Raw genomic sequence first — 14,248 nt, 5'->3', positions numbered from 1 at the left:
TACCAATTCAAAATTAATATATTTTTAGCACCTTGCCAGATTCTCTTCTTCAAGCTAGAAGTCTCATATTTCCCTGCTGTTGCCAGCGTGCTGTGGTTTGTTTTAATCATACAAATCATAAACAATGAAAGCACAATTGGAAGCAAGACAGAAAAATGAGATTCTGTAATTGGAACAAAGGAAATTCCATGCCAGCAATAACCCTTTAGTTCATGAAGGGTTTGGTTATTTCTGGCAGTGCTGCAAAATATCTGATCCAATGGAATCCCCAAAGAGGGGGCTGTGTAACTTTTCAAGCCCATAAAACACAGCTTTGTAGCAAGTATAAGCTATAATGAAGGGATAGTAGGCAAATTCAGTGGGTTATTGAGTGGCCATGATAGCTTCCAGAGTATTTCAGAAAAGAAGATAATGAATCTTCCTCTGTCGTGCTTCTTGGTCTCAGGTTTAGCCTGTTTTTCCATAATCTGTCTTGAACTGAAATAAGAATAGAGGGAGACTTCAGGCTATCAGCTCCCATTGTTTTGTTATGAACATTACAGTTTTTGCTGTTCCTTCTGAAGTCCCATCTCCAGAGCCAAGTGATTACCTGAGACCTCAGGTTTATGACCAAGGCATCCTCTGCAGCCCTCTCACTGCTGCAGAGCTTTGTGTGGGCAGCTGGGAGGGAGCAGAACTTCTCTGGGCAGGGAACTGACACAGCAGGATCTGAGGGGGCTCTCTGAGCCTTCCAGGTGTTGATATTTGGAAATCCAGCAGAAAATGGTTCCTTTTTAGTTAGGTGAGAACACTCCCCACTGAGAGTGTTGGATCCTCCTGGAAGCTTTTGAAGCAGCTTGTTTGGAGCTGCTGCTGGTGTAAATTGGCTGCGGCATCTCGAGCTCTGCAGGGACTGCCTGGACTCTCTGCAAGCAAGCAAACAAAGCCAGGAAGGCACCTGAGAGCCATACACCCACCTCTCCCCTCTTCTTGCACTCCCATGAAACAGATGCCTGTATTTGGCCATGGGATAGAGGGGACACACAGCCCATATGGAAGAGAAGAGCTGGGGGGACCTGCACCCCACACCAGTTGTGTTTGAGATGGGGTGGGACTGACCAGATGTCTCTGGACCATCTGTTATTACGGAGGAAACTGTCAGGGAAAGAATTGTCACCTCTTCTTGGAGGCTTGTGGCACATCCAGGAGCTGCACCCTGACTGCAGGGCAGGAGGAATGGGTTGGAAACAGATTTTCAAATCTTTTGGCCCCCACTGCTGATGTGACACTGAGGTTGTCTCACTAAACCAGAAGTTAGCAGGGTCAGAGAGTAAAATGTTCAGTGGCTTCACCACTTGTACCACTTTTACTGACCCTTGAAAACCAGCTGGAGGTAAGGGCTGGGTTCATGAAAAGAGTGCAGGGATGACAGAACTTTTCTTCCCTTTCTCTCCTTTTTCATTTCTTTTGCCTCCTGTGTGGTAAGGACTCGATGTCAGCAGTCCACATGATCTGTAGTAAGTCACATCCTGAAATGCAGAGCAGCTCTGGGGGTCTGAGGGGGAATGTTGCTCTCTCAAACTCAGTTACCAACTCTTGTGCACTGAAACCTCTGTGTCGTGTTGTGTCTGTGTTGTGTTTGTCCCCCACCCTCTCTCTCTGACAGGTGTAATTCAGTGAACACAGCAGAGGGAGAGCCTGGGAGGGATACTGTGCTATTTAAACTGGAGATACATTTGAATAAATAATTTGCAGCTGGAAGGCGGGCATGAATTAATTGTTATTTGAATGACATACTTTCCTTTCCTTTTTCTAAAAGGTGTAATTCTTTATGTTTGACTTTCAGGATTACTTTCTTTAAATCACTTGTCAGGCATTGCAGTAACTCACCTCAAAGCCTAGCAGGACTCAGTAGGATGAACACACATCTTACACTCATTGCCATGTATTTAAATAACATTTGTCATCTTGGCTTCTTTGCTCTGAAGTGAAGCTTGGAATGAGCTGCATTTGGGCTGGAAAGACCAAACATTCACAGGAGACATTTGTGGATGGTGGAGAGGAAGGGAGAGGGAAATCCCTCAATTTGACAGCATACTTGGGGCATGTATGTCTGGTGGATGAGAAGCAGCAGGAAGGGTCTGCAGTTGTACTCTCTCCACAGAAAACTTCAGATTATTGGTGTTTTCATAAGCTGGTTGTCTTTAAAGCCATTTTTGATGAGGGGTGCTTATCAGCACATTTAACAATGTGACATTTGTGTTTGGAAAATGCCACATCCCCAGCAGGAGCCCATACCCAGGGAGCCCAGGCAAGGAGATGCTGCTGGCTGACGTTGAGACACGTCAAAGAGAAAAGTATTTTGGGCTTTGCCTATCAAGTGTGAGCCAGACCATGCTCATGTTGCAACACTGATACCCCTTCAGCACAGAGACCCCCAGGGACTGGGCTGGGGGCCTTATCCTCTGTGCATATTTGCTGTTCCATGCTGGTATAAGTCCCCATGGCAGAGGCACCAGATGGTTTCATGGAGTGGCACAAGTGTCCTGCAGAAGGGGCTGGTTTATTGGCATGAGCTGCAAACAGCTTGAGATGGCTCAGAGATTTCTGTTTTTCTGCACTGATTGGAGAACATGGGAGGAAGGGGGTGCTTTGGCTTTTTTGTCTCTGAGCCCATCAACCCTCCAGCTTGGGGGGGGTGCAGAGGAGCCTGTGAGGGTGCTGTCCTGGGACCCCCAGCTTGCTGGGGTCTGCAAAGGCATCTCTCTGCCATATTAAGGGCAGGCTGCTCGGCCTGGCCTGCAGGGAGGGGTGCCAGCTGCCTTTTCCAGCTTCTCTGGCATTTCAGGAATGCAGGTCTCTCACTGAAGCTGCATTTCAAAGCTTTTAACCCTTTGGTTGGCTGCATCCCACTGAATGTGGCCGCTTCAGGCTGGTGCTGGGCAGAGAGTGGCACAGCTGAGGGGATCTGGTGTCCCCCTGTGCCTGAGAACACCAGGAGGTCTCAGCTTGGATAAAGTGTCCCCCAAAGCACTCCAGTCACACAGACCATGGCTGTGCCTGGTGGGATGTAGCAGGTCTCCATGCATCTCCTTTTTTGCAGTTCATGCTCAAAAATGTGCAGCTCTGGGCCCATTGTCTTGCTGCTCCAAATGGTGTGTGTAATGTTGAAAATTGTTTATTTTGGGTTCGGTACATTGTCTTGTATCTGGCCAGGTGGGAAGCACTAGGAGGTGACACTGACACTCCATTTCTCCAACATCACTGTTTTAGGGGAGAAGTCCCTCTGCTGATGCTTTCAGGTTTGCTTCCTTCTCTAGCAGACTTTTTCCCCTGAGAAGGTTGATCTGAGATCCTCACAACCCCAGCAGAACCTTCTGGAGAGCAGTTTCAGTCTCTGGACATGGAGTTATAGTGTAATATTGCTGTAGTACTGTGTTCCTCCCCCCTGTACCACTTTGTGTAGGCTACAGAAATCCTCTCTGGCAGCTGCTGCGTGGATTTCAGAAGGGATTTCGCCCACTCAAACCCAAGCTATTGTTTGTTTGGATAAAACTGTTTAGGAGAGAGATTGTATTAATTTAGGGATGCACCAAGTGGGCTTGGTTCTGCTCTTGCTAAAACCTGTGTGAGTTTCCTGATTAAATCTCTGAAACCACAGGAGACCTTTCAGCAATGCACTTCGGAGTGTTTTGAATTAAATTTGCAGTGACACCAAAGACAGGAATTTCTTTGCCATCTTTACACTCAGGCGTGCTGTGGATGTTTCCACGCAGTCTCCAGATGTGTTTGCCAGGTCGGCACGGTGGCATTGAGTGGCTGTGTGACAAAGGAGCAGCAGGGTGAATGTAAAAAAGCTCAGCCCGAGTTCAGCACCGGGCAGGTCTGTGCCTGCAGCCTCTTCCCACGAGATGGTGCTGGAGCCTGCAGGGCTGTGCCACAGGGGCAGCTGCAGCCTGGCCCCAGCCTGGCCCCTTCTCCCCATCACTCACCCTGCACCCACCCTGCAGCTGCACTGAGAGGGCTTTTCTACATGGGAGCCAGTGCTTCTCAGGTATAGCCGTGTTTGTGCTTCCCAGGAAAAGGTAACTATTTAAAAAAAGGTATTTTGCTAAATGTTGAGTCCTGAGCCCCGGGGACAGGGTGTGGGGTCAGAGCTGGAGCTGTGCTGGTGCTGAAGTGCAGGGTGGGATGGCTCTGCAGGCAGCTGGGGCTTGGCAGAGCCAGGCTGAGCAATCTGTGATGCCTGTACCTGGAAATGCTGCTATTGCCTGGAAAAGGAATATATATACACAGGTGTGTGTCCTGTGCTCTAGGCACAAACACCTCCTTTCTCCTGTCCTTGCTCTTGTGTCATCTCTTCAGTGCCACATCTGGCAGGGCTGCCAGCCATTAATGGGGATGCATGTGCGGAATGCCTTGTGTTGGGGACCAGCTGGAGGTGCAGAGAGCTCCTGTACATGGAACTCCTGCTCTGAGATGGCCTTGCAGTGGAAATCTGCCTCAGTTCTGTAATTAAACGATGTATTTCAGGTTAGGGCAGATTGCTGCTGCACCAGTATAGATCTGGGGTTGCCTTTGCATCCTCACATGTCTGAGTAGATCTCATCCTCTAGTTTGGAGTTTAAGCAGAGTTTAATCCAAGCCCCTGAGTATCCCCAAGCCCCTCAGTGTGCTCTGATAGCTCTTGTGGCCAAATGTCCTCATGCCTCTTGCTTTCCACCCTAGCAAAGCATCCTCCCTGAGCTGGCCCCACCATCCCTCCTGTCTCCCTCCCCTTCTTTAAAAGTCTGCTAAAGTCCCACTTCTCCCCAAACCCATCAGAAATGGGCTAGCTGTGATTGCCTGAGCTTGCCTGGCAGCTGAGGATGGAAGATGAGCTGGGCAGGGGAGCAGGGAGCTGACAGACAGGGAGGCAGCCACTGGGGCTGGTGCTGGGAGCTGGGTGAAAACATGATGTGTAGGAGATGAATGCAGGAAGGAAAATTGATGGTGTTTACCCATGGCACTGGAAAAGCAGATGCACAGTGAAGCAGAGTGGTGCTGGTGTTATCTCAGTGATCTCACTTTGGAGGCTGTGCCTGGGTTTCGTAGTGCCTGTGCTGGCTGCCAGCTCTGGGAGATGAGGAGTTGTTCAGTGCCTGCAGAGCAGCACAGCCCATGTCTGGGCTCTGATGAATGGCAGCAGAGCTCTGAAGGCCCTGGTGTGCTCTGTGCCGCTGCTGGGGCTGCCTGCAGGCACTGGAGGCAGCCAATGGCTCTGGCCCAAACCTGAGTTTGAGTTTAGTGCTTGTCTTGTGCTGGAGCATCATCAGCTGTTACCCAGGTCCTGAGTGCAGGGATGTGTAATTCCAAAGACAAGTGTGCAGCAGTTCTGTCCCTCATCCCCTGCCTTTAATCACTCTGGTAAACTTTGTCATTCCATAAATCTTGCAGCAAGTGAATGCATATTTCTTTCCTAAGTGCTGATGAAAAAGCTGAGTGCAGCTTGGCTCCTCTTCTCTGCAGAGCTGCCCTGGCAGTTTAATCTGGCCTGTGGGAGCTTTGCTGGTACCTGTGTAAATCAGGATAGCCTGTGGTGCAGAGCCCAGCACTGCACCAAAGTCAGGGTACGTTCTGTCTGAGCAGTTACTTTGATCCCTAAGGCTGGATCTCATCAAAGACTGAAATCAGAATTGTTTGACAACACCTATTTTCCATTAGCAATGTTGACAGCATTAATTATATTCTGATGCTTTAATTCTTTATTACTGAAATCACACATCAGTGATAGTCATTATTTTGCAAGGGGGTTGATGTTATGCTAATCAGCTTGCAGTTAACTGGGTCATCCCACTCATTTTTTGGCTGTGGGCACAACACTACTGCTCTTGTACTGGAGTCTCAGTGGTCTGCCAAGATTTATTTTAAACAAACATGAGCAAGCCAGAATTTCTGAGCCAGCTTTTTTAGGACTCTTGGGTGCAAGTTATGTGAAAATATTTATCTCTATTGTATACTGTTTAACATCTTCCTTGGTTACTAATGGACTGGAAAGGACTTCATTGTCCTCAAGTGATACAACTACATCATCTTGCAAAGTCAGAGCAAAAATGTTTATGGAAATCTTCTGTCCTTCCTTTGTCATTATTAACTGTCTTGTGCTCTCTGTTTTGGAAAGGGCTGGTGCCTGTCTTGGGATTTCTTAGTTTGTACTGAACTTTAAAGATCTCCTCTCTATTAGCCCATCACATCATGGTCTTCTGTGTTCTCATTCCCACAGGTACAGTCCCCAGATCACAAGGAATGGAGCAAAAGCCCAGGCTGGCAACCATGAGGTGAAGGTGAAAGGTCTGGAGCCAGTGATCAGCCAGATTATTGACAAGCTGAAACACATCAACCAGGTTTGTGGCAGATGTGCCTGCAGGGCTGTCTCAGTGGGCAGTGTCTAAATCAGCTCAGCCTCCCCTGCACCTTCAAACAGAGATCCTGGGTGTCTGCATCTGCAGCAGCCCTGGGCTCAAACAGAGATCCTGGGTGTCTCCCTCTGCAGCAGCCTTGGGCTCAAACATCCTGGGTGTCTCCATCTGCAGAGCTGGTCCCACCCCAGCCCTGCACACACCAGGCCCTCAGGGCACACATGGCCAGTCCTGTCCTGTTGGATGCTGCTGCTGTGGTTGTGCATGGTGCAGCCTCCCAGCACTCAGCCTGTGCCTGCCTCATGTCTGGATGCATGGCTCAGTACAAGATTGCTTCTGCTGGGCATCCATCCATGCCCTTGGCAGTGCAGGTCCAGGAAGGATGGAGCTGATGGGGTGACACATCAGATGTGCTGGCTGGGGGCCATGTGGGACATACCTGATGTCCCCTCTGGTTGGAGGAGTTCCTTTTGGCATTGCCCATGGCTGGCAAGAAGGGTCCCTTTGCTGTGCCTCCCTGGGCATTCTCTCCCAGTCAGTAACGGGGAAATGGCAGAGCTGCATGAGATCCTTTCTGCTGGGGAGGAAGCTTCCTTGCCACTGCCTCAGACCTGGCATCCTTCCTGGGACAAGCAGTGTCTTGTCTGCCCATTATGCCATGCCAGGTTAGGCCTGTGAACCAGCCCTGCTGCTGCCAGGGCATGGGGTGGCAGCTCTGCCAGGGCATTAGATGGCAGCAGGGTTAGGTGGCAGCTCTGCAGAGTGTTCAGCCTGCGGCTGAGCCTCCCCAGCAGTGCCTTGGGCCAGCAGGGCTGGGGTCTGGCCCTGTGTGTCACTGAGTGTGGATGTCACAGGAGCTCAGGGGTGTTTCTCACAGGCTGACAGGGACAGGCTGGGCCTGCTGCTTTGCCAGCACACAGCACTGGCACCTCACAGGGCAAATCCTCGGGTGCTAATGCTGTTACCACAGCTGAGCTGCCCCAGCTCTCCTGAGGGAGCTCTCCCCAGAGGGGACCTTGCCCACAAAGCTCTGGATGGGTCCCTGGGGTTAAGCCCAGCTTTGCTGCCCAGCCGGGTGGGCTGTGAGGGCGGCTCTCTTTGGAGCTGCTGGCTGTGCAACTTTTCTGCTAAGCTCTGCTTTCCTGCCAGGGGACTGCCAGGGACTGTTTTCACAGCCATTCCTGTTTAACCTCCGAGGCAGGCATGCCTCATTAGGTGCTGTCTGGGAGCAGGATGCAGCAGGGGATTCGGGGTCCTCAGGAGCACCCCACAAAGCAGGAGCTGCCATGGGCAGTGGCCCTACAGCCTGCCCTGCCTTCCCACACAATCCCTGTGCCATCTGCCAACAGCCCATCATTATTAGAAGGGGAAAAGCGGGGGGAATAGCATAATCAGCTCTCTATTAAATGGGGTAGAGGGCAGGCTTCAACCTGCAGGTGATAATGATATTTTGCCATTCACAGTGAGAAAGTTGCAGTGAACAAAACATGGTTATTATGTACTTGAAACTGCTGACATAAAGTGGTTGTGAAATGCTGGCTGCCAGACTGGGTCAAGTTAGGTCTTTGCTGAACAGCTTGGGCTTCTGAGGAGTGGAGGTCTGTGGGGTGGGAGACCCTGGGTAAACACTGCTGTGCTCAGCTCAGCTGTTTGCAGCAATCTCTGTCAGCTGCTGCCCAGAGAAGAATTGTGGTGAGGGGTGAATATGGTGAATATGCTCAGCTCAGTCACAATCTCTTACAGTGCTTCCCCCACTGGCTTGCAGTGTCAGGTTGGAATTCAGGTTGGAATGTGTTATGGGGGGCAAGTAAGCTGTTTCGGTTTGAGCAGCATAAATGTAAGAGCCTGAAAAATGTCAAACTCTCTTGTAAAGCTGTGTTTGAGAAAGAGGAGTAACTGAGAATAAAACCAGGAGAAAATGGGAAGTGATTTGTGCAAATTAATTACGAAGCTTGCTCAGAGAAGCTGCAGCTGCCCCATTCCTGCAAGTGCTCATGGCCAAGCTGGATGGGGCTGGAGGAAACTGCTCTAAGGAAGGTGTCCCTGCCCATGGCAGGGGATTGGAACTGCATGATCTGTAAGATCCCTTCCCACCCAAACCAGTCTGTAAATCTATTAAATGATTCTGTTCCTGTGGAGGGTCTCTAGTCAATGGTCAGTAGCTTATATACTAGGAAAGCAACTGTGGAGGTTACTTAAATTTGGGATTTGGGGTGTCAGAGCTTACCATTGCACTTATTTTCTTGGCTGAAGGAAGTTTTGAGCTCTTTCACATCTGGAATGCATCTTGATTGCCAAAGAGTATTAAATGTGGAAGGAGCAGCAGCTCTGGATGAATTACAGTTCTGTCTCTCAGGTGTTGGCTTCCGATTTGGGAAGCAGTGGGAACTCGTGAGCTGCAGAGGCTTGAAAATCTCCTTATCCACCAAGCTCAAGCCAACAGTGGCTTTTAAGGATTTTCAGACATGTAGGATCTTTTGGAGAAAGGACCATCTTTGTGGTGCTCAGAGCTGTAAACTGGAATCCTATGTGGCTACCTTTAAACTACAAATCTTGTACAATGTTGTGGCTTCCTCCCAGTGTGTTGTGTTGGAGATTCAGCCTGGATTTTGTGAGTGTGGGCAGATTCAGGAATCATGCTGTTCGGTTCAGTTTTCATAGAGGTCCACAGCTTTTATTTTTACTTGGAGATTTTTGCTAAATAACTGTAATTTGCTGATTACTTCACCTTTATTCCAGGATGCTCCTGCTGCTGGAAGTGCTGTTTTTTCAGTGTTGTGTGTACAAATTGTGCTTGCTCTTTAGTTCATGTCTTCTCAAACCTAATTTGGGTAAATGTACACACATTCACATGAGAAATTCTCATGAAACCTTTGCAGTTTGAAATGAAAATGAGGTTTGTGCATTAGAGTTAAACCCATGGGGATTGAAAGAAGCAGAGAAAACCTAACCCAGAGAAAAGGGGAAGTGCCCCAGACTGTATTTTTGTGCTTTGAGCACCTTTGAGCATTTATTTATCTATAAATAAATAAATGAATTAAACACAGTGCCTGAGCTGTGTGCTGTCTCAAGGCAGCCCTTTCTGGATGAGTCCCCCTCAGTGCTGCCTATCCATCACCTCAGACCATTTTTGTTTCACCCAAATGTGTGATTGTGGCTGATGCTATTTTTTTGTGCATTGGTGGGTGAGATGCTTTATTATTGCCATATTGGAATTTCCCCCCCCCCCCCCCAGTTCTGTTAGATGTCTACTGAGTTTTGATTTGAGTTATTTTTGTTGTGTGCCCAGAGGCATGAACAGCCCATCCATAAATATTAGCATTGTTATCTCAGCTGGGAGGCTAAGGGTCACCTTCAGGAAAATGAGTTGGAATTGGCTCCTAACTTTTATTTCCCAGAGTGGACGGGGTCTGTTACTAGCTGGAAGGGTTTCACTCATCCCTTGAGTGAAGCTATATAGAAACTGAAAGGTTATTCAGTGTCAGCACAGGGTCTGGCTCAGATTTTCTGTGCCTGGGTGACAAAGCTGTGTGCAGGGTGAGCCCTTTCCTCTGGGCACTCCATTTTTCCTCCACGTTTGAGTGGCTGACACATGGGGTGAGCTCCGGGTTCTGACAGCCTGCATGAAGGTGGGAGCTGTGGTGTCACCTGTCCCTGTCCTGGCAGCCCTGGTGATTTTCTGTTGGTCATCCTCCTCCACAAAGGCTCTGGAGAGAGGCCCTGAGTGATGCTGGTGTAAGGATGCAGCAGTGACCTGTGGTACCAAACTGATGTGACACTCCTGGTCCTCCCTCCTGTCCTGAAATAACTTTTATGTCCTTTGCAGTGCCCATGGGGCTCTGACAGTGTTGCAGCAGATGCTTTACCTCATCCTTAATGCCATTACCTCTTTCAGCTTGTACCTAGTTGCAATCTCTTTTTTATGCTTAGGTAAATCCTGGTGTTTATCACAGCACTGTCTCAAGGAGGAAGAGCATAATTTTTTAAGAAAAGGAGGGGAAAAAACACACCAAAAATTAATAGTGAAATCCATAAAAGGAAACTTAGCTGGGGAAGATGTGTCTTTACAAAATTGAATGGCCTGGAAACATATTGTACATTTCCAGACACAAGAGTTAAGGGCTCATTTAGAATATTTCAGATATACTGGAGTTTGACAGTTCTTTGGTTTCCACATCAAACAATCTGTAATTTATTGCCCCATATAGGGACTGTGTTTTTATCATATTGCATATTTTCTAGCCAGAAATCTAACTACCATATAACCTCTTGAAAAAATAAACCCTTTGGGGATGGGAATCCAGGCAATGTGCTTTCACAGACCCTGAGAAACTCCCTTTGATTTATTTCCTTGCAAATAAGGGGAAGACACAATTTCTTGGAGCATTACAGCTGTTCCCCCAAGCAGGGTCTCGCTGCCTTTCTTCATGTGCTCAGTGTAAAGCCCCAGTCCTGCAGCGAGCCCCATGTGGAAGAGCCTCACGTTGCTCTGGAGGGGTTTGCAGGAGGATGAGAACAAAATTTAGAAGTTTTACGAGGCAGTAAAACACACAGCTATACTTGGAAAGGGGGGAAAAAAGTAAAAAAAGCCTGGGGGCCCAGAGGTGTGAATGACCAGAGACAAAATAGAGCTGAAGTTCACAAAAAAAGCACAGAGCTGAAGTTCACGAAAAAAGCACGTCCTGGCATTTCCAGGGCCGTGTTTGAAGCTGGTTTGATCAACCAATATGTCCCATATTTGTTTGTAGGTTTAATGGGCTGTTTCCAGGCCTGGCTGCTGGGAGAGGGCATGGTGGAGGTCACCCAGAAGTTAATTTGGAAGGAGGCCAAAAGGCCACAACTTGATTGAATCAAATGTAAACAAAATAGGCCTGGGAACGGTGTGATGCCCTTGTGCCTGAGCCCCTGCAACCTCCTGGCTGCAAATACAGAGTGTGGAGCACTGGGACCAGTGAGGAGGGTCTGACCTCAGGGTGGCAAAGGGACCCAGACCCCGCTCAGGGCACACAGGGAAATTCAGAGTTTATTATGGGAGAGCCTTGGGAGCTGGGCACTTTGTAGGAATATATCTCCCCTTCAGAAAAATCCATTACTTTTGATGGATTTGGTGAAAGTTTCCCTGTGCCTGCTAGGCTCTCTGAGGTTTATTATTCCCACTGTATTTTAATTCCCTGATCAGACGAAGCTGCATAATAATTAGAAAAATGTGCAAAGCGCCAGATTGTTAAATAATGCAAGGAACAACACTAATCATTTGAAAACACAATATTTAAATTGCACCAAAGCAAGTCACTTTTGACTCATTTTCCACCTTTAATAAGTTAGTAGTACAGTGTCTGAAGTGCTGTATATATGCAATATAATCTATCAAGTCCTCAGAAGAAATGTTAATAAATACAATAATTACTTGGACACGCCTTTTGTTCATCATTATTAAACAGTTTGTAACAATTACAATATTAAAACCACATGTTGTTGAAAAGCAACCAGACATTGCAATTATTTCTTACTAAGGCTATTAAATAAAATCACAGAAGATTTTTATTTTAATAATAAATGCATTTTAGAATGGATCAGTTAATTCTTCTTTAGTACACAAAATGATCTATAGCTCCACCGAGTCTAGGCCTGGTATTTAAGTACTAATTCCATTGTCCTTTTAGCTGTGCCTTGGCTCCCATTAATGCTGGGTAAATGCACTCCCACTCCGTATGGGACTGGTACTGACAGGATTTTGCCAGGGCAGTTAAATCAGGGGAAGTGTGACCCTCAGTAATGAGAATGTAATTAAATCTGAAGGTATCTGACTGTCAGCTGACTTTTCAAACCCGAACCCTTCTTTCCCTCTTCAGGAGGAGCAGCACTTGCCTGGACCCTCTGGCAAACCCCCAGGTGTATTGGGATTGTTGGGGGGATGCTGTACCCACAGGTCACCCACACTGAGGCTTTTTAAACAGCCAGAGGTTGTTTGTTCCTGGTGTTTGATGCCTGTTTTCAAACAGAGGTGTATCCTGGAGTGCCTTATACGTGTGAAGGGTTTTAACTTTATGGCTTCATCTCCAGCAGGGACACAGGTGCTTCAGGTGTGTCCTGCAGGGACCATCCTCCAACAATGCTGTGGAAATCAGCTGTGGAAAAAAACAGATCCACACCTTCAAAGGAGATTAATTTGTTTTTGTGTCCAGAACATGCAGCTGATGCCCAGTGGTGCCTTAAAACAAACACCAGATATCCTGTACCAGAGGAGAAGTTTATCCTGTTGTGGAGGAAACAAACCTGCAGGAATCCTTGTACAGTGAAGTGGAGCTATTGATAGCAGATTAACAGTTAATTACAGTTATTCTGGGCCTGCTTAATTGTATCAAGTGTCACCCTGTACTGTGACTCAGGCTGTAATTTAATCAGTGGAGGTGTCCTCACTGATGGGCCCAGTGGCAAAGGAACAGATCTCCGGTGTTAGTGGGATGTTAGGTAGTTTTCTCATGGTTTTCTCCAGAATTTGACTTAGCATCAAGCTGTTCCTCATTAAACTTCTTAGCTTGGTTTTGACTGGCTGCAAAGACTGGGTTGTATTTTCATGCTCGTGCTGCCAGACCCATGCAATGAGAGATGGCCCTTGCAGCCCTTCAAACTGTGAGCAAAGAGAGAAGTTTGGGTTGCAGCAAGGTTTGTTGTTGCCTGTTGCTCAGCTGTATTGCCAGGAGTGATATTTAAGAGAAGGAAATGTGCTTGGCTGGCTGGGGACATGTGTAAGGGGATGCTGCTGATGCAGCAGGGTCAGTGAGGAAGTGGCAGCAGCTGGCAGCAGGTGGGTGTTTGAGCCATCAGCAAACACCCTGAAGGGCAGGAAGTTACCTTTTATTTTTGGCAGGACCCCTTGAATGCCTCCTGCCTATGGGTGGGAAAGGAGTTTACTGACCTTTTCCTGCAGCACATAATGTAAAAGCTGAGGGTGAGACTCTTAGAGGTGCATTTCAGGGCTTCCTTTGGGAGTGTTGTGTCTCCCTGAGGGAGGGTATAAAGTCACCAGCTTTGAACTTAATTTAAATCCTGAGTTGCTTCAGCTGTTCAGTTGGTGTCTGTGCATCTGTGTGTGGGAGAGCCACACCAGGCAGGGCTGCTCCTGCCTGCAGCTCCAGAGGCCTGAGCCTTGCTCTTGGTACGTTCAGCATCAGTGATGAGTTGCACCCCGTGTGTCTCCCACGCTGCAGCCTGGATGGTTGTTTCCCTATCCTGTTGGTAGATCCATCCTAGGTGCCAGTATTGACACTGGATAAGTTGAGTCTCTGGGGGTTTTTTAGGTTTTTGCAAGCAGCATACGTGCTCTGAATGCAGAGGAGAGCTGAGAGCTCACCCAGGAGCAGTGCAGCCATCAGCTGTTAATTAGAGACCAGCTGCCTGATCCTGCCCAGCAAACAGGTTTGGGGGTGTTTGCCATGGAGTCCTCATTCCCTGCCTGATTTAAGTCTCTGCTGAAATCAACAACTTGATAATTAATCCCATGTTGGGGTTGTCTTGTCTGATGGGAGATAACTGGATTATAAGGCAGCTGTTCAGTTCCCTGGGAAGCTCTGTGGACCGGGGCACATCTATCAGAACTGCTTATAGTTGCTTTTTGGGCTTCCAAAGCCTTGAAGGGAAGTGAATGCAAAAGTGAAACTTGGAAAGAGCTGCCCAGGTGGGCAGGATGCAGCCAGGGTGACTCAAGCTGATATTCTGGCAGAAACCTCTGTGCAGCACAACGCTGCACAAAAATACACGATTTGAGGAGTCCCTCTCCACTGGGAGCTTTCAGGGAAAAAGGAAAGAGGCTGGGACAGGGGTTTGTGTTGCAGGAGGAGAAGAGAAATAAAAAAAACCCCTCCAGCCCA

General features: G+C 48.0%; 1 protein-coding gene across 1 annotated transcript in view; it reads left to right on the top strand.

The window, feature by feature from the left end:
• Positions 1-14,248, top strand: part of GPC3 (glypican 3) — a 138,292-nt gene that overhangs the window by 90,867 nt on the left and 33,177 nt on the right. Inside the window, exon 6 of the mRNA XM_005488180.3 lies at positions 6,242-6,362. Coding sequence (XP_005488237.2) covers positions 6,242-6,362 — 121 coding nt within the window. The remainder of the gene's footprint in view (positions 1-6,241; positions 6,363-14,248) is intronic.

The sequence above is a fragment of the Zonotrichia albicollis genome, chromosome 14 (genome assembly GCF_047830755.1).
Source record: "Zonotrichia albicollis isolate bZonAlb1 chromosome 14, bZonAlb1.hap1, whole genome shotgun sequence".
Lineage (NCBI taxonomy): Eukaryota > Metazoa > Chordata > Aves > Passeriformes > Passerellidae > Zonotrichia > Zonotrichia albicollis.
Note: the sequence above shows the minus strand (reverse complement) of the source record. Positions and strands in the feature narration are given on the sequence as shown.